We start from the raw sequence: 25,057 nt of genomic DNA, 5'->3' as shown, positions 1-25,057 counted from the left end.
TGCATTCTAAAGGAATGTGTTTCTAGCTACTCGTCGTGGCGCATTGCGAGCTTCATCAGCTATTGTTGCTATTTGCCGTGTGCTTTAGTAGCTAAACAGTCCACAGTAACACCCGCATTACAGTTTTGACTTAGTCGGTTAACTTCACAACATCTATATTTATACTTTCCCAGTCACCAGCATGTTATAAATGAGTTAACAGTCTGCCGCAGCCTGTCTGCTAGCCCTTTGAAGGAATACCCGGCTATGTAATGCATTACCTTCATATGAGAAGAGAGTAAACACAACCCTGTTTGATGTGGGTCCACGGTGACTATGTGTACTTTGTGTGTGCTGGCCACAAACCTGCCTTTCCCCCCCCTCCTCTCTCCCAACCCACCATTACTGTAGCGTTTCCCAGCTTGGAGACAAAGCCCCGATTCAGCCACGCTGTTTGGTTGAGGTCTGCCCGATTTTATTGCGCCATTACCGCATACCAAATGTCACAAGTGCTGTTATATGGCAGATGCTTTTGTTATGCCTCCCGCTTTCATATTGGTTCTGTGAAAAATGCCACTTGGTTTTGGTCTAAATTTAGCTATTCGATTTGCCTTGCCTGCTTGAGAAAGGAGGAGTGAATTTGGGCCATGTGCACTGACAACACTCACAACTCTAATGTCTGTTTGTTTATGTGCTATGTCACCCCATGCAGCCTGCAGTGAACAGGACTCTGAGCCAGGAGCCAGGCTCACCTGCAGGATCTTGCTGCACCTTTTCAAGACGCCCCAGCGCAACCCAGTCCCCCAAGACGGTGCCAAGTCAGGTAGCAAAACACAACCTGTTGTTGTGCACATTTGCACACATAACCATCGCTGTCGGTCGGGAAGAAACCTTGTATCTCAATATTTCAACGTTTAATGACTCGAGGACGATTCTCGCACCTTCACGATTTTTCAAAAAATGTAAAAAAAAAAAAGAATAGCAGATTTACCGTGCCGCGCTGCCAGCTTGTAAATCTGCTATTTATGAATAACCAACGCTAAAATCTAAAATGACACGGATTCCCAGTTTTGATGGGTTAATACTTTAAATAGCTGATCTACAAGCTCACAGTGAGGTTCTAGATCTGTTATAAAAAATAAATTACCGTAAGTGGAAGTGGTTAAGTCTGTTTGTTTTCTAAACATTTAACCAATGAAAAGTAGTAACGAGTTTGTGGCTAAATACCAACTACATTGGAGCCTTTGGAACACAGAACATATTTTCTTTTCCATGTCCTTAAAAGTAACGGGGATTGGACGTTGTATAAGGTTTCCTGGCCAGCAACGACGATATACGCCACATGTCCACTTGTTTGTGTAGCCACCTGGAAGAAAACTGTGTCATGTAATTTTGCCCCTTCACACTGCTGTGCTGATTTATGGCTGATTTCGGTTGCAGAGAAATCTCCAGTCGGCATCCGGTCGTCGTGTGATCGCCACCTGCTGGCTGCCTCCCAGAACAGCATCGTTGTGGGAGCAGTGTTTGCAGTCCTCAAGGCTGTCTTCATGTTGGGTACGGCTCTTCTTTTCTACTGTTGTATTATTGAGCATGTCGCTGGAAGAACTACTTTGTTTACTTGGGTAAAAGTGGGAATCAGAATCAGGCCTGTCACAATTATTACATAATATAGTGTCAATTACTTGAGAAAATCACAAATTATTTTGCATAATCGTTCCCATGTAGAAAAATATCATATATAAAACAAAAATAGTGGAAATAGCAGATCTACAAGCTCACAACGCATCACGATCGCGACGTGTTGTGAGCTTGCATTGTTTTGTTTTTTTACTTTTTAGTTTAAACAGGAATGGCATTTGTATTCCTATGTTCCAGTGTTCAACGACAATTCTAAGTTGGCTGGTAGTTTATAACATCATTTCTGTGGTCTTGACAAACAAATGAATACATAGTACTGTTTAATATTATATAGTCCCACTCATACTGGGTTAGGGCACTTCCTGTTTTCGGTGTCTTTAAGTACTGTATTACCACCACTGCATATTGTTCCATCACATGGTATACAGAACAGGACGTTCCATGTGTTCTCTATATTGTCGTAGGTGATGCAGAGCTGAGGGGATCAGGGCTGTCTCATCCCGCTTGCCTCGATGACATATCCGGAGGACGCACCGTCTCCATAGAGACTGCTAGCCTGGATGTGTACGCAAAGTATGTTCTGAAGAGCATCTGCCAGCAGGTGAGGAGGATACACACACACACACACACACACACACACACACCCCCCCCTACCTAGTGGGATTTATTATTGGGATGGATGTAGGTCAGGCAGGCTTTTGTCGGTATCAGCCAAGAACGTGGGAGTCTATCCCTGTTACGATGTCCTCCACTTCTGGGAGATGGATTGCCGAGGTGTAGCGCCACACCTACCATCAGCTCACAGTACTTAACCGCACGACTTGCCACATCATCCCAAGCCGTGCTACTCCTATGCTGAGTTATCGAATGCATGACCTTGTGGTCTGAAGGCGAGAGCTTTACAGACCGATCTACCTGGATACATTGGGAAATTGGGATTCAAGTCTCTAGATAGTACCTGATGTGGAAATCCTTGCTAATAATTTATGGAGTCCAATCTAATATTCTAGTGAAATTGAAACTCTCAAAAGATCGGATAATACCTTGACTCGGACGCAATATTAAATGATAATGGAAATATTTATTTACAGCGCTGTAACATTCACACAACATCCACTTGTAATAAATAATTAACTAGTTTCTCATAGTCTCAAAACAAAAGCTGTCTCTTACTCCTGCAGCAGTGACCCTATAGCCAGGATACTCCTTGAATACCAGACTTATCTAAGCAGATAGCAGTCTAGGCCCCGTTTCTCAGCTCACAGCTTTTTAGGAAAACAAGCGCATCAATGCTAACCAATACACGTATATACTTTTGCTTCATCATAGTGTTGGATATTGCGTTCCACGTGGTTGTAGATCAACCTAGTGGGATTTGTTTTTGGGATGCAACTAAGTCTCTAGCATTCTCGTGAATCGGCAGGTTTTCTTAAGTTTGCCTGCTTTAGCTATCAGGCGTTTTGGATTTACTGGAGGATGTAATAAGGAATTGTTGTGGATTTACTGGAGGATGTAATAAGGAATTGTTGTAAGTTGTTTTGACAAGCAATACAATTATTTTATAAAGGCAGATATCACTGACGATGTGACGTACAGATTAGTACCAACACCAGAGATATGCAAATGTCCTAGAGGTCTGATGTGGCAAAATCATGATCTGTATTACAGTGAGTTTCTTGTCCTGACGGATATCACGCTGCAGGCATGCAAGGTTCTATTTGTAGTGCGAGGCACAAGTCACCCCTGGCCTGTGTTGTTTTTATCACAACTCAACTGTGGTTGGCTTGTTTGGCATGAGTCACGAGTTTTCATTATACTTTGGCTCAGGCTTAACTTGGGAGCCGCGATGCATGAAATTAAATAAGATTCCTTAACTCAGTTCCTAGAGCCAGGAACAAATCTGAAATTTTACTCACTGACTACTTGCTCACCTCCCCACTTTTCTACATGGATTAAAGTTCTCAGTTGCCATGACTGATTTCAGTCATTTGGATTCCATAGAAGCCAGTATGTCGTCTATGGAAGCATGTTGGGCAGCGAAAATAGCCAATCTACAAGCTCCCAATGAGCTTGTAGATCATCTCGTGTGTTTCATATTAAAGCAACGATTACAGCCTCGTTGGAACAGCAGGAACTACTGTATGGTACTAAAAACATCATTTTACATATTGTGTTAATTAAGTGGATAGGTTGGAGGCTCCTTTCAACACTTATTCTTTCAACGCCTCTCTCTCTCTCTCTCTCTCTCTCTCTGTCCTCCAGGAGTGGGTGGGTGAGCGCTGTCTGAAGTCCCTGGCCGAGGACAGCAGTGCCCTGCAGGACCCCGTTCTGAACAACATCCAGGCCCAGCGACTGCTGCAGCTCATCTGCTACCCGCACCGCCAGCTGGACAGCGACGACGGGGACAACCCTCAGAGGCAACGCATCAAACGCATCTTACAGGTGTGGGAAGGAAGAGTCACTTCTGGGGGGGGGGGGGGGGGAGGGGAGTCCCTTATTATAATAATAATAATAAGCAGACTTGGAAGACTTGGTCGACAGATGTGTTGGAGAAGACCATGAACGGACCAGTATAAAATAAAGGACTGCCGCTCACTGTCTACTTTAAAAAAAGATCACACCCGTGTGAACTGAGTGGTGTAAGGTCTTATATAGACTGATCAGCTGTGGTCTGACATAATGTCTGACGTAATGAAATCACACCCGTGTGAACTGGGTGACCATAGCAACCATGCTCATTTTTTGGTACGAACAGACAGACATACAAACTAACAAAGCCAGTTGTAGGAGTGGTTTACACCACTCAAAAATATAAGTGAGGGGCGCTCTTATCATCGTACCTCATCATACATCATCTCATTCCAGCCAATTACAATTTGCGTCCTCACCTTTGTCATCAATGTTTGTGTTAAGCAATATTTGTGTTTACACAAACACTCAAAATTGTCCAGTCAATGGCATTTTAATGTTTGTTGGACAAAGTTTGTGCGCACACACTCCTAAGCTGGACATAGGAGGGGCTAGTGCCCCTCAAACATCTGTCGGGGGAGAAGCAAACCACGGCCACTTAGGAGACCATTTGTGATTGATTGAAAATTGTATTAACAGTTTGTAGAATGGGTACAGTTCAACGAAAGTACAGGTCAATACAAAATCTGCTAAGAGGATATGCTGACCCAGAAAAAGCACTAAGAGTTGTTTACATCAGGGTCCTCCATTAAAGACATACAGATATACACTTCTATGCAAAAAAGTAAATCATTACATACATGGTTAGAAAATAAGGGAAACTATGTACAGTATATAGAATAAGAAATCACACCCCACCGTGTGACGTGAGGGGTGCTCTTATCGTACATCATCATGACGTAAAATAGACAGTCTATTATTTGCTTTATATTATCTGTCAGTAAAATTGTCCATTCATTGTCAATGGGAATTTTTATGTTTGTAGGGCAAAGTTTGTGCACACACATCACAAGCTGTATATAGGAGGGGCCCTCAAAAATCACACCTGTGTGAAGTGAGGGGCGCTCTTATAATCATACATCATCTCATTCTCAACCAATGGCGCATCTCCCACCCAATCACACCGGCCAATCGCAATTTGTGTCCTCACTTTTGTCTTCAATGTTTTGTTGACACATTTTTGTCTTCAATGTTTGTGTTTACACAAACACCCAAAGCTGGGCATAGCTACTGTAGCGCCCCTCAAAAATGAAACATGGTTTGCTGTAGTCAAAATGATGTTTAATTGGATCCTTGAATCCTTTCTTTGATGTTAATGCTACTATGCTAGGAAATGGTCTGTTTAGGCTTGAGCACTGGGTCTTTTCTTTGTCCTTTTTTAAAGTTTCGCCCTATAATGACATGCCCAAAATAGGGCTACCAGGTTGAAAAGGATTAAGACAAGGACCTGTAAAGTTCAGTAAAGATTGTCATGCTTTGACCATTTCCCATCATGATCTCTCTCTTGTTTTTTTTAAAGGATTATTATTTTTCAGACGGGAGACTGTAGAGAGAGAGATGGAGAGCTCACTAGGAGCATATGTTCTGTTAACTAACTCGCTGAGTCACCAGGCAACCCAGTGAGCCTCTCATCACACTCTCATTAAGCGACAACTCACACATGCATTCTGTCACGGTTATTGAAATGTCTTTGTCGATTGTATGATCTTGTGAAGTACTGCTGCCCTCTCCTGGTGGGGACACAGCAGTGTTGTTGATAGCTGCTGTGTACAGACTGTTGCGTGATGATGGCGCTACAAAACCGTTGCTTATTTTACGGCTTCTATAAATCAAAAAGAAACTGAACGCAGCATGAGAGATTGTGAGTCTAACGTTAATCCTCTGTTTCCTTGATGTAGAACATGGACCAATGGACGATGAGACAGTCGTCCCTGGAGCTGCAGCTGATGATCAAGCAGAGCACTACCAATGTAAGTCCCAACCTACTTGTCATGTATCTAACCATCATTTATTTTGTGTATGAATTTAAGGCTGTATATATAACAGTGTTGTCTTTTTGAACTGCAATACACTGTATGTATACACTGTAGATATTTGGTAAAATATGTTGTTTGATTGGTGTCACTTGAGTCCAAGGATCTCTTTTTCGAACAATATCTGGCCGAAAGGGCAGCATTTACAAATACAAACCTACAAGGAGTGCAAAGACATGAATGGAATACTGTGTGATTGTAATATGGTCATTGTTTGTGTGTGCGTATTTCCTTGGACAGGAGCTGTACTCTCTTCTAGAGAACATAGCCAAGGCCACCATCGAGGTGTTCCAGAAATCAGCTGAGATGAACTCCAGCAACCCCTCAGGGAACGGAGCCACGGGCACAGCCGGCTCCGCATCCAACAATAACAACGGCACCAAGATGAAGCCTATCTTGAGGTCTGTTTCTTTCTTATGTGTGTCATTCTATACCTGTCTCAAGTCACTATGGATCTTAATTTGATTTATTTTCCATCCATTTCACATCCCATGAAGCCCATGAATTCATGGAGATTCTTTTTTTGTTTTTGTTTGCGGCATACTGAGTATGCCGCAAAATTTAAATTATTACTGGTTCAGGAATGCCACAAAAACAAACAAATCTCCATGAATTCAAGGCTTCTTGGAGTGTGTAAGTTCTTTTTTGGGCGAACTACTCCTTAAACCATATAGCCTCTTGGTGCAAATGTTCGCAGACAGATTTTCAAGATTTACTTCTGGATGTATTTTTTCCAGCAAAGAGATTTGGTGTAGAGGGGGGGAAAAAAGGAGGGAACCACCAAGTATAGACCCCATGGAACCCGGTCAACTAACTATATAGGGTCAACTTAAAAGTGGCTAACTGAACTTAAATCCTGTCTGCTTGGGTTTGCTTCTACTGTACCGTTAGTAAGACTTTTCATTTGTGGTGCAGTTCGTCAGAGCGCTCTGGTGTGTGGCTGGTGGCTCCACTGATAGCCAAACTGCCCACCTCGGTGCAAGGCCATGTGCTGAAGGCAGCCGGGGAGGAGCTGGAGAAGGGACAACACCTGGGTTCGTCCACACGCAAGGAGAGGGACCGGCAGAAACAGAAGAGGTGCGTTGCATCTTCCACCCGATCCTTGTTTTATCATATCATGTTTGTATTTTCCATAATACACTTGGAGCCCCATTTTGAACGTCATATGATATGACATATAATATGACAGATTTTAAGAGATGGAGGCGTGGCCAATGTCATTTTGCAATTATGAGCACGGTAAGATGCGCTCTCCGACACCCGTGGCATGCGCAAAACGGCCTTGAATTAGTCATGGGTGTGTTTAGGGCGTCTCCTCCTTCCAGCCAATCAGGGATTCCAGCCAATCTATCTCTGGGACCCCAATGTATATTGCAAAATCAAAGTTAATTTAACTCTGAGTGTACAAATGTACAGGGAAATTGGTATACCCATAGTATGTACACTCTCAGAGTTACAGACCCATAAGGGTCCATTTGGTTCCTAACCAGCATTTAGCTCAAGGACCCCTTTGAGACCCACTTTGGGAACCACTGGCCTACAAGCCAGTTGGTATGAGAGATGCTGAAGTGCCAATAAACCATTTGAAAATAGAATAATTAAATTCTAAATACTGTCTGCTATAATTTCTGGATTTGTAAATGGCTACAAAACCCTTTGTTTTATGCAGGCCTGCTTTATTATTGAAGTAATAAACAATAAATGGTGAACAGTGAACAATAACTGATGCTTAAAAAAAGCGATGGATAAAAGCGATGTGATGAAAAAAGCGATGAAAAAGCGATAGAAATGAAAAAAGCGATGCGATGAAAAAAGCGATGCGATGAAAAAAGCGATGCGATGAAAAAAGCAATGGAAAAAGCGATGCGATGGAAAAAAGCGATGCGATGAAAAAAGCGATGGGAAAAGCGATGCGATGAAAAAAGCAATGGAAAAAGCGATGGAAAAAGCGATGCGATGAAAAAAGCAATGGAAAAAGCGATGGAAAAAGCGATGCGATGAAAAAAGCGATGCGATGAAAAAAGCGATGGAAAAAGCGATGCGATGAAAAAAGCGATGGAAAAAGCGATGCGATGAAAAAAGCGATGCGATGAAAAAAGCGATGCGATGAAAAAAGCACATGATTACCACTTAGCAGTGGTACTACAGTATGAAGTAATTCAGTAGCTTTATTGCATTGATTTATTCCACACAGTGGGGAATATATTAGATGGACTAACTAACTATATATATATATATATATATATATATATATATATATATATATATATATATATATATATATATATATAGTTAGTTCGTTTTTAAATGGGTAGCCATGGCCAGCATTTCATCTCTGTCTTGTTTTCACTTGCTGCTTCCAGATGCATGCATGCAGGGACCAGTTTCATAACAACATTAATTTGCATGTCTAACATGTGTAGAAAAAAGTTAGTGTGTGTGTGTGTGTGTGTGTGTGTGTGTGTGGAGAGACGCGTCAGACATTACATTCAATAGGGCATGCAAACCTCACACCTTTGGTATGCAAACTTGGGGCGTGCGCCATTGTGATGAGTCACTACTATACCTGGCCAACGGATAGGCATATATATATATATATATATATATATATATATATATATATATATATATATATATATATATATATATATATATATATATATAGTTAGTTTTTAAATGGGTAGCCATGGCCAGCATGGAATTTCATCTCTGTCTTGTTTTCACTTGCTGCTTCCAGATGCATGCATGCAGGGACCAGTTTCTGACAAGTTATTTTCATAACATGTCTAAAAAACATGTAGGAAAAAGATAGAGTGTGTGTGTGTGTGTGTGTGGAGAGACGCGTCAGACATTCCATTCAATAGGGCATGCAAACCTCACACCTTTGGTATGCAAACTTGGGGGGTGTGCCATTGTGATGAGTCACTACTATACCTGGCCAACGGATAGGCATATATATATATATATATATATATATATCAGAACAACAGTGCATCAAAAGTATTAAGCCAACAATGTTACGAGCAAGCTTCAAAAATATTTGAAAGTGTCTTATTTGAAAACATTTTGGCGAACTGAAAGAACTCTAGCACTGTGCACTCAACCACCAACTTTTTACACTTGATGCAGATCTAATATGTAGGCCATCACAATCAAAATGGCACCGGTAGATGTGACAGCTTACCGTGACGTCAGCCTTGCATTCCCTATTGAACTCTTTTGTTTCTCACAGCTGAGGTGACCGCTTTGGTCGCGATCGTTTTGGTCGCTCTACAGCAATGATTTGCAGTGGCACTGGTGCTCCCAATTATATTTTTAGATCGCACAGATTAAAATTCAGGCGCATTTGCGACCAAAACGGTCGCAATTTCGAGCCCTTATCCCCATGCATGCAGTCAGAGTTCATAGTTTTAATGAATGTATAGAATGTGCTGTGTAGAATGTTATTTGACTATAGATGTTTAAACCGACAAGTTCTCACCCTCCTTTGTGCCAATGTGGCACTGGTGCCCATTTACAAGCTCACAACACGTCGCAATGTGATGCATTGTGAGCTGGTAGATCTGCTGGTAGATCTGCTATTTTCAAAAGGAATGTTGGACAAAAGTGACAATTGTGGAATATTTTTGAAACATTTTATTGAAACATTTAAAAACACAAAACTGTCATGGGGGTCACTGGCCCACAATACTTTTGGATTAGGATCCTTAGTTGGGCAAATGCATTCATCTGGGGGTCCTTGACATGGTAATGTCACCGTGTGAGGATCACTGGTTTAAACAACATTAGTATTCTGGGCCCATGGACTATAGAAAAACTCTGTTTTGAGAGATTAAATGCCAGCTAACTAGGCACATAGTGAGTGAACTAACTAGTGAATTTAATAAAGTTAGATTATTTTCAGTCACACAAATGCTCCCAATCATATATTTTGACTTCATACAGGTTAAATCCCAGGATATGAACCCTGTCCAGATCTTGTTAATCGTTGCACTGGATTATTCCTCCTCGCTGATGCAGGGTGATGCACAGTGATCATCCTAGTTTTTGTCGAGCGTTGAGGGTTTGTGTAAACACAAACATTGAATGCCATTGACAATGAATGAATGAGCTTTGAGTGTTAAGAAGAAGGTGGGTACGCAAATTGTGATTGGCCCGAATGAGATGATGTATGATTATGTATGATAAGAGCACCCCTCACTTCACACGGGTGTGATTATTATTATTTTTTGATGGGTGCTAGCCCCTCCTATATACAGCTTTTCGTCCCGTCACGTCTCACATTTGCCATTGACAATGAAAAGAGAAGTTCTCATATGTGCCTGAAATATGACGTTAAAAATGCCATTGACAATGAAAGGAAACTTTACGTCATATGTAGACGAGCAAATCGGCTAACCAATCACATACATTCAGTTGTTCATGAGATGATGTATGATGATGTATAATAAGAGAGCCCCTCAATTTACTAAGCATATGCTGTGACCATTCATTCATCCTTCAGTTCACTTCTGTGTGTGTGCTCATCATGTGCTCTCTCCCCGTCCCCTCAGTATGTCTCTGCTGAGCCAGCAGCCGTTCCTGTCCCTGGTGCTGACGTGTCTGAAGGGCCAGGACGAGCAGAGGGAGGGCCTCCTCACTTCGCTCTACAGCCAAGTGCAGCAGATTGTCACCAACTGGCGCGAGGACCAGTACCAGGACGACTGCAAGGCCAAGCAGATGATGCACGAGGCTCTCAAGCTGAGACTCAATCTGGTAACGACAGTCTGCTTATTATAAGCGACTTTGGGGCTTGTTCTTGAATTAATTATCGTCCATAACGGCATCGCGATGAATCTAATAATAGCACCTCTAGCTTATATACTGTAGGCCTATCTGGGTCCTAAATGTTGTTTAAACCAGTGATTCTCAAACGTTTTCATATCAAGGACCCTCATGTATTTGTCCATGGCCCCATCTAAAAGTATTTTGTGCCAGGGGTGAGGGACTTTTCTCCCATTTTACATGATATTTATGAAAATTGGAGATCTACAAGCTTAGCTGTAGATCGGCTATTTTTAAATAGCCAATGCATGCGGTATATAGACTATAAACATATAGGTTTAAAGTGCTCATGTGGCCTGTAGTCGCTTCTTTTGGGCTTGTTTTCATATACCCAGTTATTATTTCTCTCACAAAATCTGGCAACACTGGTAAGGAGCATCCAGTTGGATGACTGGATAATGTGTCGACCACAAGAGGGCAGCACCATCCCTCTGTTATTCTCTGGTCGTAGGCCTGTGTTACATTGCATGTCGTTCTCCCTCTTCATGGTGGGAGGCCTGTGTTACATTGCATGTCGTTCTCCCTCTTCATGGTGGGAGGCCTGTGTTACATTGCATGTCGTTCTCCCTCTTCATGGTGGGAGGCCTGTGTTACATTGCATGTTGTTCTCTTCTCACATAATATATATTGTGTGTTATCCAGGTGGGTGGGATGTTTGACACTGTGCAGCGCAGCACCCAGCAGACCACTGAATGGGCCGTTCTGCTCCTTGACATCATCAGTAGCGGCACAGTGGACATGCAGTCCAATAAGTACGTGTCATTTGTTCTTAAAACAAGAGAAATTGATTTTGTCTGGGTTTTATTTTGCCCTGTGAATATACAGTTGGATAGAAGACGAGTACATTCAAAGCCAAATCTGTAATGTAACCATTCGCTGACAGTCGCCACAAATGTCATCAAGAAAATCTTAATTTTCTCACTTGGCCCAATTGACATTGTGGTCATTTCTCACTTGGCCCATGAATGTGTTCAATTTGATACCAAAATGAGTTTGTTTTAATCTGTGGTCTGTACTAATGGTTGTGATGGAGTCATCTAGCATATAACTGGGTGCCAATTGGATGTGTTCGCTTCAGGTTCTTGGCTTGGCTGTCTTGTTTCTAGATTACAGAAATAGCGTTCTGATTTGGTTGGATTGTCTTTGACCCTTTCTCAACAGATTGGATCCGTAGACTAGAGTAATATGCCTGCAACTCAAGTGTTAAGTGTCAAGCTCTAGATTGTCTGTTCATCACGTGACATGGTGGTCCTTGACTTTTGTTTAATGCTAATTTGCCCTTTTCTGGTTGTGTGTGTGTCTGTCAGTGAGCTCTTTACCACAGTACTGGACATGCTGAGTGTGTTGATTAATGGCACACTGGCTGCTGACATGTCCAGCATCTCTCAGGGCAGCATGGAGGAGAATAAAAAGGCCTACATGAACCTGGTCAAGAAGCTTAGGGTAAGAACTCAACAATGTCTTGTCTGTATATTATATATTACAGTAGGAACTCCTAATTGTAAGCTTTGAAGCTACTCCTGTGCACTTCTAACATTCAGTTTATATTTTCATTCATATTTCACCCAAGTTTAATTGTTAACCATGCATGCCATAGCATTCTCTAAGTGGGGAGAAAGGAGGGGGAACCCTGGGTGATCCCGGTCAACAACATATATCGTTTTATTTTAAGTGGCTAAGAATGATAAAACACATTGAAAACTAGGGCCCATATATTTGCATTTCAATATATGGACATATATTGACATGACATCAGGGATCTCCATTTATGGGCATAAGAGGGACAAGGACTGACGGATACAGATATCTCCATATGTGGCCACAAAAGGGACAGACAGATAGATGGGTATAACAGGTACTCATTTTGCGCTTCACAGAAAGAGCTGGGTGACCGACAGTCGGAGAGCTTGGAGAAGGTTCGACAGCTACTGCCACTGCCCAAACAGACGCGTGACGTCATCACCTGCGAACCCCAGGGCTCACTCATAGACACCAAGGGCAACAAGATAGCTGGCTTTGAGAAGGAGGTGAGATCTTATACACACACACATTGTGTTAACGGGCGGCGGTGGCTCAGGGGTAGAGTTTCCGGATGGTAACCGCAAGGTCGCCAGTTCGAACCCGGGCTCCCCCAGAGTTAGTGTCGAAGTGTCCTTGAGCAAGACACTGAACCCCTAATTGCTCCTGATGTGCTGGTTGGTACCTTGCATGGTTTCCACTGCCATCAGTGTATGAATGTGTGTGTGAATGGGTGAATGTAATGCACAATCTATGTAAAGCGCCTTGGATAAAGGCGCTATATAAATGCACCATTTACCATTTATTTTAACCCATTAAGACCCAAAAGCCGATTCTACAAATGTTTTCTAACAGTTTTGAAAACGTATGTAGCACTAGCTATGTCAAGGTGCTCAAACCTTTTCATGCCAAGGACACTCAAAATGATATGTATTTGGCCGCCGACCCCCATCTCAAAATATTTTCTTTCATGGACCCCCCAGAAGCAAAGATTTGAGTTAAACATCTTTGCTTTGATTTGCACACATTCTTACGATTTTTATAAAATAACAGATCTACAAGCTTGTGGTGCGGCACAAGAGTTTATATATGCTATTTTGGAGTATAAATGTATAAAGTTATGCTTTTTAGCTCAAATCTAAAACGACACAGATTTCCTGGTTTTAATTGGGTTAATCGAAGCGCCCAGCTGAGCCGGAGACACCAAGGAGCAGTGGAAGGCTTCCCCGTGGCCGGGAGGAACTTTACCCCTGCACTACCTGGATGCTCCAGTTCACAATACCGTTGTGGCTCGGTTAATAAACACTTTGTCTCCTGTCAGGGCCTCCAAGTGTCGACCAAGCAGAAGATCTCTCCCTGGGACGTGTTTGAGGGTCTGAAGCACTCTGCCCCTCTCTCCTGGGGTTGGTTCGGGACGGTGCGCGTAGACCGCAAAGTCACCAAGTTCGAGGAGCAGCAACGCTTCCTGCTGTACCACACCCACCTGAAGCCCAAGCCTCGCAGCTACTACCTGGAGCCCCTGCCCCTCCCACCGGAGGAGGAGGAGCCCCCGACGCCTGTCTCCCAGGAGCCCGAGAAGAAGATGGTGGAGGCGGTGAAGCCGGAGAAGAACGTGGCCGCGGGGCCCACAGACTCCAGCAAGAAGAAGTCCAACAAGAAGAAGAAAGCCCAGTCTGCCAGCAAGACCGAGGTCAGTTCATGGTATCCACAAGTTATGCTTTGTAATTGACCAGGAGTGGCCTTCTTAATAGGACTCGAGCTCCTGCCTTGAACAATGAATCAATCGTTAAATGACTCTGTGTCTCTGTTTATAATTAGGACTACGTGAACCGTACGCCAAGTGGAGTGGGCTATGGTGGACCAGGAATGCCGCCCGACCTGATGATGGGGCAGCAGAACCACGCATACGGGAGGGTGCCCTACGGCCAACAGCCAATCGGCATGTACGCACAGAACCAGCCACTGCCTCCAGGTCAGCTTTCATAGCATATACACATATCATCACGAACAATATCACACAATTGTCATAAAGACGCAACATTGTATCATCTCCTTTGTTTAAATTTGATAAAAACATTTATTTACACTCTTCTCCTTCAACAGGAGGTCCCGGGTTAGAAACTCCTTACAGACCCAACCGGAACCCACAGATGAACAAGATGATGCCCACGCGGCCCACCTACCCAGCCATGATGCCTGGCATGCCTGGCATGATGGGACTGGACAAGCAGTACCAAATGGGCTACAAGCCCCAGCCTAGCATACCACAGGGCCAGATACTGCGCCAGCAGCTACAGGTCAGACTGGTGAGTCAGTCTGCACAGAGTAGACTTGACCATATGGAGTGCTAGCTAGTCTGAAATCTGCATGAGCACCTCACCTGTTTTGAGGTGACATCCTGGCTTGTGATTCTTAGCACACTGGTTTCCAAACTGAGGGCCACTACTGGGCAGCCTGGGGGGCCAATTAGAAAGGAGACAAAAATGAAATGAAGGAGACAATAACATGCATATATAAAATATTTAAATAAAAGTTAAATTCATACAATTTATTGAGTCGGTTTAACCACTTTCAAACTGACATCCATGTCATTGTCAATATCTTTCAAAACATAGTAGCAAAAATAGCTGCTCTACAAGCTCACAACCTAGTTTGAGCTTATAGAATAGTTATTTTAGCTTATACTTATTTTGCAATGGGGGCCTGAGTCTATGGCTGTTTGGGGTCTGGTTCTTGGCATGGACAGTTTCGGGAACCCCTGTGTTTGCAGGCAAGGACGGCAGTGCTTCATTTTAAAATGTCTTTCCCATTCCTAGGGAGGGCAGTGAATCAATCGAAAATGTAATACTGACTTGTGATGTTTCTGTTTTACAGAACCATCCCATGATGGGACAGCAGATGAGACAGATGACACCCAACCAGCCATATACTCCCATGCAGCCATCTCAGGCAAGCGCTCCAATTTAAGTTGTTCTTGTTTGAATTCAAATCAACCTTTCAAAGTGCCATACATTTTCCCATGTATGATCTGCTTCTACATTTGTATCTCATCTCTCTCTCTCTCTCAATTCCTTCAGAACATATCTCAGGGCTATACCACATATGCCTCCCACATGGGCATGCAGCAGCACCCCTCCCAAGGAGGCGGTATAGTCCCTTCGTCCTACGGGAACCAGAACTTCCAGGGATCCCATCCGGGAGCCAGCCCGGCCGTGGTGGACCCTCTGAGGCAGATGCAGCAGAGGCCCAGTGGCTATGTCCACCAGCAGGCTCCAGGATACGTACACAGCATGCAGAATACACAGAGGTCAGCAGCACTGCAAAGCAACCCATTCCTCGTGCATTTTGTTTGGCTCGTAATGTGCAAGAGCAGTGTTGCCGCTAACAAAGCTTTGAAAACCAATCCTGATAGTGTCCCAATTCGGTCTGTCGCGATTAAAAGTTTACTATTAATTGTTATACGTTGCGATTAATGATTTAATTGTGTTTTTGACATTGAACATATGATTATTATTCTTTTGCCTTACCTGTTTGCATTTTAGGCTTTGTAAACAACAATTGCACAAGGCAAATCTTTGCGCCACGATTCAAGCTTGTGGATCTGCTACTTGACTGTAGTATGATGAAGTAGGGCATTCATGTACACAAAGGTTAATGTGGATATAGGAGGTTTCTGCAATGATATATAATTCATTCCATTGCTGTCTTCTGTGTCCGTCCCCACCCTGTCCCCCCTTCCTCTATTCCTGGATCGCCAGGTTTGCCCACCAGCCTATCCAGCAGAACCCTATCATGCATGGTCTGAGTCACATGGGGGGCCAGGGGGTGCACCCAGGCATGAGGCCCAACCAGCTACTGGCAGAACAGCAGCAACAAGCACAACAACAGCAGCAGCAACAGCAGCAGCAGCAGTACCTCAGACAACAAGCACTCAGAGTAGGCTACAGCACTTCTTTACCAGCAATGCATTCATCATTTTATTATTTAACCCCTTAACCCTCTTCTATTCAACTATGCACAGTTCACCTAGGAGGCAGTTTATCCCCATGAATTATTGTTGATAGTTGTCGGCCACAAAGTCATGCTACAAAATGGCAGCACTGGAACTGGCACTTTAACTCTTCCGCACAACTCTCAGGCAACACCACACACACACACACACACACACACACACACACACACACACACACACACACACACACACACACACACACACACACACACACACACACATGATGATGTACAATGATAAGAGCACCCCATCCCACTTCACACGGTTGTGAACGTTGGCCAGCATAATGTTGACTTGACAATTTACATAAGTCGTGCAACTGAAGACAAGCCTTCTGACACAAACAAGGACATCAATCATCTGTAAAATCAATAGTCTTGCCTACTTTGATGTATTAACCCATTTAGATCTGAGGCCAATTTCGAAAAGGTCTTCTAAAACCTACGGCAGTAGATGACACACATTGTGTGTCATCTCTTTGGCTAACGGTGCACAGAGTTGTGTGCCAATTGTGTGGCTTTCACTATGTGCATACTGGCACGATGCAACGCTTCTTGTGCTTTGGCTAAGAGTGGTTTAATCGTAGACTTGGACTTTTTCAATTCGACTCATTGTGGTCACGGATGTATGCGTGTTGACTAGGTAATAAACGTATCACAGTGGTACACATACCATAGTTTGAGAACCAATGATGTGAATATATATATATATATATATATATATATATATATATATATATATATATATATATATTCACAATTTATTTATTTTCCATTTGTTTTTCCAGCAACAACAGCAGGCCCAGCAAGTCCAACAACAGCAGCAGCAGCAGCAGCAACAACAACAACAACAACAACAACAACAACAGCAGCAGCAGCAGCAGCAGCAACAGCAGCAGCAACAGCAGCAGCAGCAGCAGCAGCAGCAGCAACAGCAGCAGCAGCAGCAACAGCAGCAGGTCCCACAGCAACAACAGGTTCAGCAGCAGCAGCAGGTAGCGTCGGCCCAGCCTCCAGCCCAGGCTCAGAACCAGGCCCTGGGCATGCAGCCACTGCCTCCACAGCAACCCATGGTACGTCCCATCCTGATGATAAGAACTTTAGAAATTAAGTGACCATGACCTGAGGGCAAGTACAACATGACCTGTACTACTTGCCCGATGGGCAAGTGCCTCTGAGACCAGACTCGGTACACCTCAATATATATACGCTACATCAATAATATGTATCTATTAAATCTACCCACACTGTATAATTTGGTGTATATATTCCAACTGGTAAGGACTAGTACAAACAACATAGGATGTATTTTATGCCTGTGTATTGTGTGTGTATATACAGTACACAAGCAACTAAACATGTTGCTTCTCCAGAAGCCAATGATCTTAACTAAGCAATGATTGTGTTGATATGATAAGCTTAAATGTTTTATCACACAATGTATGCACTCCTGTAACCTTCTCCATGAAATAGAATGAAAATAATGTTATTTTTTATAATCAATAAGTTCAATTAACTGTTGCAGCTCTAATGTAGCACAGCTCAAGCGAAGAACTTTATGTACAGTACATGAACAATGGTGGAGAGAAAAAAGAGAGAAACTGTTGTATGGCCATAAGCCAAGTGGGTTTGTCTGCCCCTCAAAACCAAAAGTAGACCATGGAACCAGCTTTGGCTACGAAGCTTGAACGGAAGTAGGAGAGCAGATTAAACTTCCGATTAGGCTATATTGGGCGTAGACTGTCACCACACAAGGACATGTATACACCTGTATATTGTGGCTTTGTCACTGAACTCTGACTGACTGCACTGTGGCTTTGTTCATAAACTGCACAAAGTAACTTAACATTGATAATAAAGGCCACACAGGGAGGCCATGCCGTTATTGGATTGTCTTGTAAAGCTTTGGCACCCACTAGCCCACTTTTTTAAATGACTATAATAATGGCTAATATTGTATGTGTGTGTCATTCATTGTTTCAGTTCCCTCGCCAGGGCATGCAACAGACTCAACAGCAGCAGCAGACTGCTGCTTTGGTCCGGCAGCTGCAACAGCAACTTTCAAGTAAGACCACAACCCCTTTTTCATTTTCAATTAATTTTGAAATGCATATATTTGTATATTCTGCCATCATTGTTTCAAGGTGAATTGAACTTGTTACTTCCCCCGACGCCCCCATCTCCCCTCCTCTCTTTCTCCAGATACACAGCCTGGACAGAACACCAATTCGTATTTCGGATAGTGCTTGTTCATAGTAGTGTGCAGAGACACTAGAGTCCCTCAGTGTGTGGCAGTGTTCCCCAGTCTGTAGATTGGCAAATGGTTGTGTCCAATGCCACGCAGGCCCTGTTTGTAGAGGTGTAGGCTCCTAGAAGGGGAAGACTGTTGAAGACGCATTGTGGGCAACCAGATGGGAGAAACCACCCATCTTGACCACAGAGGCAACATGTTTAAAATGAAATCTCAACTTTGTTGCATAATTATGGAGAATCCAAGGAGGGATTGAGCTGTGAAATATACGGATCAGTGGATGTGAAATGAATTGAAAAGTTTATGTAAAAAAGTAACAGAAATTATAAGAATGCAATTTTTTATTTTATTTCAATTTGTACAATTTTTTCAGTTTCGTGTATTTCTCATTAAAAAAAATCATGTCAGTTTGTATGTCTGCTGCATTTATATTAATTGTTAAAATTCTCACTGAGGATAAATGCATTCAAAACTCGAAGCCTAGGATTAGTGGGATATTTGCTTCTATCACATACAAACTCTGACTTGAGTCCAGTCTGTATTTTTTTTGTTCCCTCATTTGGATTTAATATTTAAATGTTACATTTGATAATCCAAAGACTAGCACACAAGGCTGTTTGCTAGCCCCAAAAAATGTCATGTCATTTAATGTAAGTCCAACGAAGCAGCAATATAAAGTTGTGGACTTTCCCTCTACCCTAGCTCTGGTCCTGGTGTGCTCTACACTTCTAGGAATTTCAACTTATTCTACTACATGTTCATTTGAAAATGAGGAAGAACAGCTAAAAGCCTAATTTAAGTATGGACTGGATACTGAGTAGAACAAGCCAGTTTGTAAGAAGTTATTCACTATCTGATTATACACCAGAGGGCATTTGAACTAAGAAAGCCAACTCTGCTCCATGATGACAGTAATGGTAATGTACCTGATTTCTTTATTGGTAAGTATTGTGCTTCCATCATTTTTCGACCGCAGTCGAGATCATGGATTCCACAATGCTACGCCAGACTTCCCGGTCCTTCATTGCCACCCCCAGTTCCTGCCTACTGAAGCATGTGTCCCTAGCGATGACATCAGGGAACGACAGCTTTCTACCTCTGGTCCGCCCTGAGGCAGGACTCCAGAGAAGGGAAGATATAACCTCATTGTCAGCTCTGTAGCAGTGGCCGGCAAACTGCGCTCTTCTGGATCGGACCAGTGAAGAAACACAGGGAAGGTTGCCATATATTAGATTAGTCGATGGGTGGCCAAGAAAGTGTCCATGTCTGAGCCATAGAGCAGAATCGGCTCAACGGTCGTCCTAAATATTTTTTACTTTTAACATCTTAAGCTGGGATGACCAGATCTTATGCATGTCATTGCAGGCTGACCAGGCCATACCCTTCCTAGTTTGAAAGTCCTTTTGGGAAGAAGAGAGCGAGATATATATATACACAAATCCGTTTCAGGAGTGTTAAGTGTTTTTATAATGTGGTTATTGTTGGATTTGCATATGTTTACGTATTCAGTTTGTCTGTGCTTCCAAGGAAGCACAATATTGTGGAAGGAAGAAAGCCCAGCCCATATGGACTTACAGGACACTTTACTTTCATTTTACATAACCAATGAACCAACATGAGTTCACAAACAATGATCAAATGAATAACAAACTAAAAACCCTCAAGCTTCATACATGGCAGATTACATTACATAATTATACAGCATGAAATATTTTCTTGAGGCTGGTCTGCAGGTGCAAGGATGAACTAACCAAAACGAATTGCTCCCAGAGGGAAATGCTAGACGGTTCAGGGCTTACAAAACAGACAGCACTATCTGAAATGACTGCTACACAGAGCACAGGGTTTCAACCTTCTATCCATCTGAAGTTCACACTGACATGACAATGACAACAATGGAACAGAAACATGATTCATAAACATAGTATTTATAAAGCTATCATAGCAACATGTTTTTAATGGTAACATGATTTTTTTTGTAATTTTTGGATAAATTTGTTTAGTTTAGTTTTTCAGAAAACTTAGGTCAGGATTTAGAAGCCGTTCTTAGAATCTGCCTCAGATCTAAATGGGTTAAGTAGTAATAGCCTACATCAGAATTTATGATAACAGTCTTTAACAATGGTTGTGATATCATTTTGAAACATGATATACACCAGTATCATGATTTATACCTAGACTTCTACTTCCTTAAGTGGAGTGGATGCAGGAGGAGAACTATGTTGTCTGTCTGATTTCCTCTCCCAGCTGCTAAACTGGCTGAATGTAAACCCCAGATAGACCATTCTAAATAGTATAGTCATAACACTTTACAATGGTTTTTCAGCCTTATTAGCTTTTCTTAGATTTCTCGTTTTCTGTGTGCGTGGTCTCTCCAATCGCCTAAACAACACTCCTGTGTCAGGACCTAATGGTCTCCCTTCAAAGGGACAGTCCATACTGCGATATTTTGGCAGAAAGTTCAGAGTAGCCCAGCTCCTCTCTTCCGTTCCTACGCCTAGTCTGGACAGCAGCTTGTTGGCAGTCTTGGGCACTATGGGCTGCAGGAGAACACCGTACATCCGCAAGCACTCAAAGGTTACGTGGATGACGGTGTCCAACCAACGCTGGTCTTCGATCTTGTCTTTGTCCAACTTCCATGGTGTGTGGCGCTGAATGAAGCCATGGGTCAGCCTCACGCAGCTACTGATTGCCTCCAGAGCTTTGTACACATGCATGCTTTCATAGTACTGCTCCACGACAGCTGGGAGAGCCTTCACAGCATCAAGCATGTTGTAGTCCTCTGCCACAGCCCTGCATGTGGCCCCAGTGTACTGTTGACTGGGGAACGCATCAGAGCAGAAGGGGGGGTAAAGCTGAGCTGGGTTGAGAAAGGGAGCCGTGCAGCGGTTCAGAAGACCACCCAGAGAGTCCGCGAGCTCTGCATTGAGCAGCTTGACCACTTTTTCATCGTAATAGTCACAGTCCGAGTCTGGGACACCCTGACGAAGAAGAAAGTACCTGATTCCATCAGTTGTGAATCTCTGTGACCTTTCAAGGGGGTCTACAACATTCCCCACACTTTTAGACATCTTCTTGCCCCCTACTGTCCAATGGGAGTGCACATATATAGTCTGTGGCAGAGGCAGACCAGCACCAAGAAGTAAAGCTGGCCAGTAAATGGCATGGAATTTTAGGATGTCCTTTCCTACAACATGGTGGGCAGCGTTCCACCACTGTTCATATTGGTCTGGAAAACCAGCTACTGTGAGGTAATTGACCAGAGCATCCAGCCACACATAGATGGTGTGATCCGGGTCGCCCGGGACCGGGATACCCCACTGTAGACGGTCTCTCTGGCGGGACACAGACAGGTCAGGAAGGTCCTCCTGGAGCCACTGGACGACTGTGCGGTGGAAGCGTTCAGGCTGCACGGCACGGGGGTTCCCATTCAGCCAGTTTAGCAGCTGGGAGCGGAAATCAGACAGACGAAACATATAGTTCTCCTCCTGCATCCACTCCACCTGTAACAAAGTAGAAGTCTGATTGGATGGTATAGGTCTAAGTTTTGTTAACACTGGGGCTGGGCGATATAATGTTAGCGAGAAATAATGAATGGCACATGCCACTAGTCTCATGTGAAGTCTGGCTCATTATCTACGCCTGCATCACATTCATTAGTCTCAAAATAATATCACAACCATTCCTGGAATCTGACATTACGGTATTTACCTTGTGTCCGGTCTCCAGGGATATCTTGATCTTTTCCCCTGACGAGTCCAAAGCGTCTCCAACCTGCAGCGGCGTGAGGAAGCTCTCATCCTGCGTGGAGTACCAGCCTTCATAGCTCCCCTTGTAGATGAGTCCTTTGCTCTTCAGCAGCGACCAAAAGTGCTCCACGGCACGCCGGTGCCTCTGCTCGGTAGTCCGTATGTAGTCTGTGTACTGGATGTCACAACACCTGAACAGGTGTTTGAATCTCTCTGAGACATCTGTGCAGAAGCTCAGGGGGTCTTCCCCTGCAGCATCAGCTGCTTGCTGGATTTTCAGGCCGTGTTCATCTGTGCCTGAAACATTTCCACACACAGCGTGAGTAGAATAGTATTTTAAAGAATATTTTAATAATGTAAGACTATTAGTCACTAGCCTTGGATTAAGACTATCAATCTATAGTCATAGATGTATTTGATCAATTTTTATATTCACATATCTATATCAAAATCGATAAAGTACATATGATTTGATCCAAGGCTTAGCTAATAGTCACCAACTTTAGATGCACAAGGCACGAAACATCAAAGTAATAATTAAGGAGTGCAAAGATCAAGATCATTCCAATGTGGCAAACATACCATTTGCATGAACAAAAGAAAATAAACAAATATTTACCAGTGGCAAACTTGGAGTCGAAGCCCTTCAGTAGTTTATACCTATGTAAGCAGTCAGCCGTCACAGCTGAATACAGATGTCCTATATGAGGGGACGCGTTGACATAAAAGATAGGAGTGGTGATGTAGTAATAATGGCTCCTTCCATCTCTTCTCGTCGGGCGTGTGTCACTGCTAATGCATCTCATCGTTGAAAAGAATGCACACGTCTGCAATCTCTGTAAAGTCTTGAGTTGCTTGATGATGATGCAAAGACCTGGAATCCTCATCGCTTGGCTGTTAAATGAGCACCGTTTTAATCCAGTCATTCATTTCACATGCCGGTTACAAGATGATGTCATAGCACGTCTCTGGTCGTCACCAACTTGGTCGACGTGATCAACTGTCTGTAACTGATTTCTGATTTGTTTTAATTTAAAGAATTTAAAGAAAAGAAAATACACCGCAAGCACATGTGATGTGTTTTCATCTCAAGGTTGGTCAGTCAGGGCTTCTTCTTCCGGGTTGGCTACTAGGGGTTGGCTATTTAAAGAAGTTGCGTCGCAGTCCCGCCCCCTCGAGAGACCCGGAAAATAAATCCCCGTTCATTTTCCTTAATTCAGCTTTCTGTGGAGACACATGCTGGAACTTTTTACTTTGAAATGTTTTGTAGTTTCTGAGTTATTTAACTTAAACGCCCAATGCATTCCCAATGGCAATAGCACAAACTTTGGCATGCTATTGCTACTAGTCCTACATACTTACACCTAGAAACCCCATTCAAACCTATTTAGGTTCATCTCACGGTGGACATGTTTGCCTGAAAAGGAATATTTGAAATGTTTCATAGTTTTAGAAATATAGTGCTTTTAAATTTGAGAAATTCAGAATGGGGGTCAATGGCAGATTTTGGCAAGTAAAGATTTGAGTGGGGTTTGAACTTTGAACCCACAATCTCCAGATCATGCAGCCAGTGAGTGGGATAAGTCACTGATCTACTTGCTACCTGCCACAATGCAGTCTGCTGTTCCCTATGAGTACAACATTGATACAAAAAATAAAATAACAGGAGATTTGTCTATTGTTTCTTTTGCTGTTGTTTATCTCTAGACGTTCGAATGTTTATGAACCACAATGTAAACAAGTCTCTGGCTCTTCTGTCATTATCTATTCGGCCTTTTAAGAACAGCATGCACAGTGGCTCACTGGGTGCAGAGCCTGCCTGGGAATCAGGAGGGTGCAGGTTCAAGTCCTGGCTCTGACATAGTGTCCCAAAATCATGAAAATATGACATGATGATATATTATGCCGTCCCAAACCATGGACTATAGTATGTCATTTTTTCATGATTTTCATCTTTTTTTCAAATCCTCCAAAATCACGAAAAACGACATGCTATAGTATTTTCTTGCCTGAAAAGGAATCTTTGAAATGATTCATCGTTATATAGTGCTTGAGACATTTACAATGGGGCTCAATGGCAGATATTGGCACGTCAAAAAAGCACTTTCACCTAGAAACTCCATTCACACTTTTTATAATTCAGCTTTCTGTGGAGACACATGCTGGAACTTTTTACTTTGAAATGTAGAAGAGAACTGGAAAGAGATGGAAAGCTGAGGAGATTCTCAGAGAGCATGGTGGCACTCTGTGATAAGCTGCTTTCTATGTGAGCCACAGGTCGTGGGTTCAAGTTCAGCCCATGGCCTCAGACGGCATACTATAGCATGCCATTTTTCATCATTTGTGAGGATTTGAAAAAAAGACGAAAATCACTCAGAGACCATGGGCTATAGCCCATGGCCTCGGACGGCATACTATAGCATGCCGTTTTTCATCATTTTTGAGGATTTGAAAAAATAACTCCGATTTTCGTCTTTTTTCTAGGTGTAAGTATGTAGGACTAGTAGCGTGACGACGAGTATAATAAACTGGAAGAAAAGTAACGAGTGTGTGTTCTGGTCCTGTTGATTGAGCAGAGCAGGACC

General features: G+C 43.0%; 2 protein-coding genes across 3 annotated transcripts in view; one reads left to right on the top strand and one right to left on the bottom strand.

Moving 5' to 3' along the window:
• Positions 1 to 19,133, top strand: part of med12 (mediator complex subunit 12) — a 40,388-nt gene extending 21,255 nt beyond the window's left edge. The window contains exons 24-43 of one of the 2 annotated variants that reach the window (XM_079508078.1): positions 692 to 802; positions 1,420 to 1,533; positions 2,082 to 2,218; positions 3,880 to 4,059; positions 5,985 to 6,056; positions 6,360 to 6,520; positions 7,035 to 7,196; positions 10,673 to 10,874; positions 11,586 to 11,695; positions 12,251 to 12,386; positions 12,821 to 12,970; positions 13,783 to 14,151; positions 14,280 to 14,433; positions 14,565 to 14,758; positions 15,336 to 15,410; positions 15,539 to 15,768; positions 16,220 to 16,397; positions 17,261 to 17,545; positions 18,456 to 18,537; positions 18,675 to 19,133. In XM_079508078.1, coding sequence (XP_079364204.1) covers positions 692 to 802; positions 1,420 to 1,533; positions 2,082 to 2,218; positions 3,880 to 4,059; positions 5,985 to 6,056; positions 6,360 to 6,520; positions 7,035 to 7,196; positions 10,673 to 10,874; positions 11,586 to 11,695; positions 12,251 to 12,386; positions 12,821 to 12,970; positions 13,783 to 14,151; positions 14,280 to 14,433; positions 14,565 to 14,758; positions 15,336 to 15,410; positions 15,539 to 15,768; positions 16,220 to 16,397; positions 17,261 to 17,545; positions 18,456 to 18,537; positions 18,675 to 18,715 — 3,143 coding nt within the window. In that variant the 3' untranslated portion in view covers positions 18,716 to 19,133. Of the gene's footprint in view, positions 1 to 691; positions 803 to 1,419; positions 1,534 to 2,081; positions 2,219 to 3,879; positions 4,060 to 5,984; positions 6,057 to 6,359; positions 6,521 to 7,034; positions 7,197 to 10,672; positions 10,875 to 11,585; positions 11,696 to 12,250; positions 12,387 to 12,820; positions 12,971 to 13,782; positions 14,152 to 14,279; positions 14,434 to 14,564; positions 14,768 to 15,335; positions 15,411 to 15,538; positions 15,769 to 16,219; positions 16,398 to 17,260; positions 17,546 to 18,455; positions 18,538 to 18,674 lie in introns of both variants that reach the window. The other variant, XM_079508077.1, reaches the window with a different exon arrangement.
• Positions 19,134 to 20,479: 1,346 nt separating this feature from the next.
• Positions 20,480 to 23,574, bottom strand: mars2 (methionyl-tRNA synthetase 2, mitochondrial). Its single transcript, XM_079508093.1, has 3 exons — positions 23,092 to 23,574; positions 22,435 to 22,769; positions 20,480 to 22,226 (listed from the first exon to the last, which is right to left on the bottom strand). Exons 1-3 carry the CDS (start codon positions 23,396 to 23,398, stop codon positions 21,033 to 21,035), a joined length of 1,836 nt encoding a protein of 611 aa, XP_079364219.1. The 5' UTR covers positions 23,399 to 23,574; the 3' UTR covers positions 20,480 to 21,032.
• Between the last annotated feature and the right edge of the window lie 1,483 nt (positions 23,575 to 25,057).

The sequence above is a fragment of the Electrona antarctica genome, assembly GCF_951216825.1.
Source record: "Electrona antarctica genome assembly, chromosome: 1".
In the NCBI taxonomy this organism is placed as follows: domain Eukaryota; kingdom Metazoa; phylum Chordata; class Actinopteri; order Myctophiformes; family Myctophidae; genus Electrona; species Electrona antarctica.
The sequence above is the reverse complement of the archived record's forward strand: the minus strand, read 5'-3'. Positions and strand labels throughout refer to the sequence as shown.

Bases quoted from the DNA above. Each gene is read 5' to 3' on its own strand.
- mars2 (XM_079508093.1), bottom strand. From the start codon at position 23,398: ATGACTGGATTAAAACGGTGCTCATTTAACAGCCAAGCGATGAGGATT. The intron at 22,770-23,091 runs GTAAATATTTGT...GAAATGTTTCAG, and splicing joins CGACTCCAAGTTTGCCACTG to GCACAGATGAACACGGCCTG. The intron at 22,227-22,434 runs GTAAATACCGTA...ACTTTGTTACAG, and splicing joins CCCTGGAGACCGGACACAAG to GTGGAGTGGATGCAGGAGGA.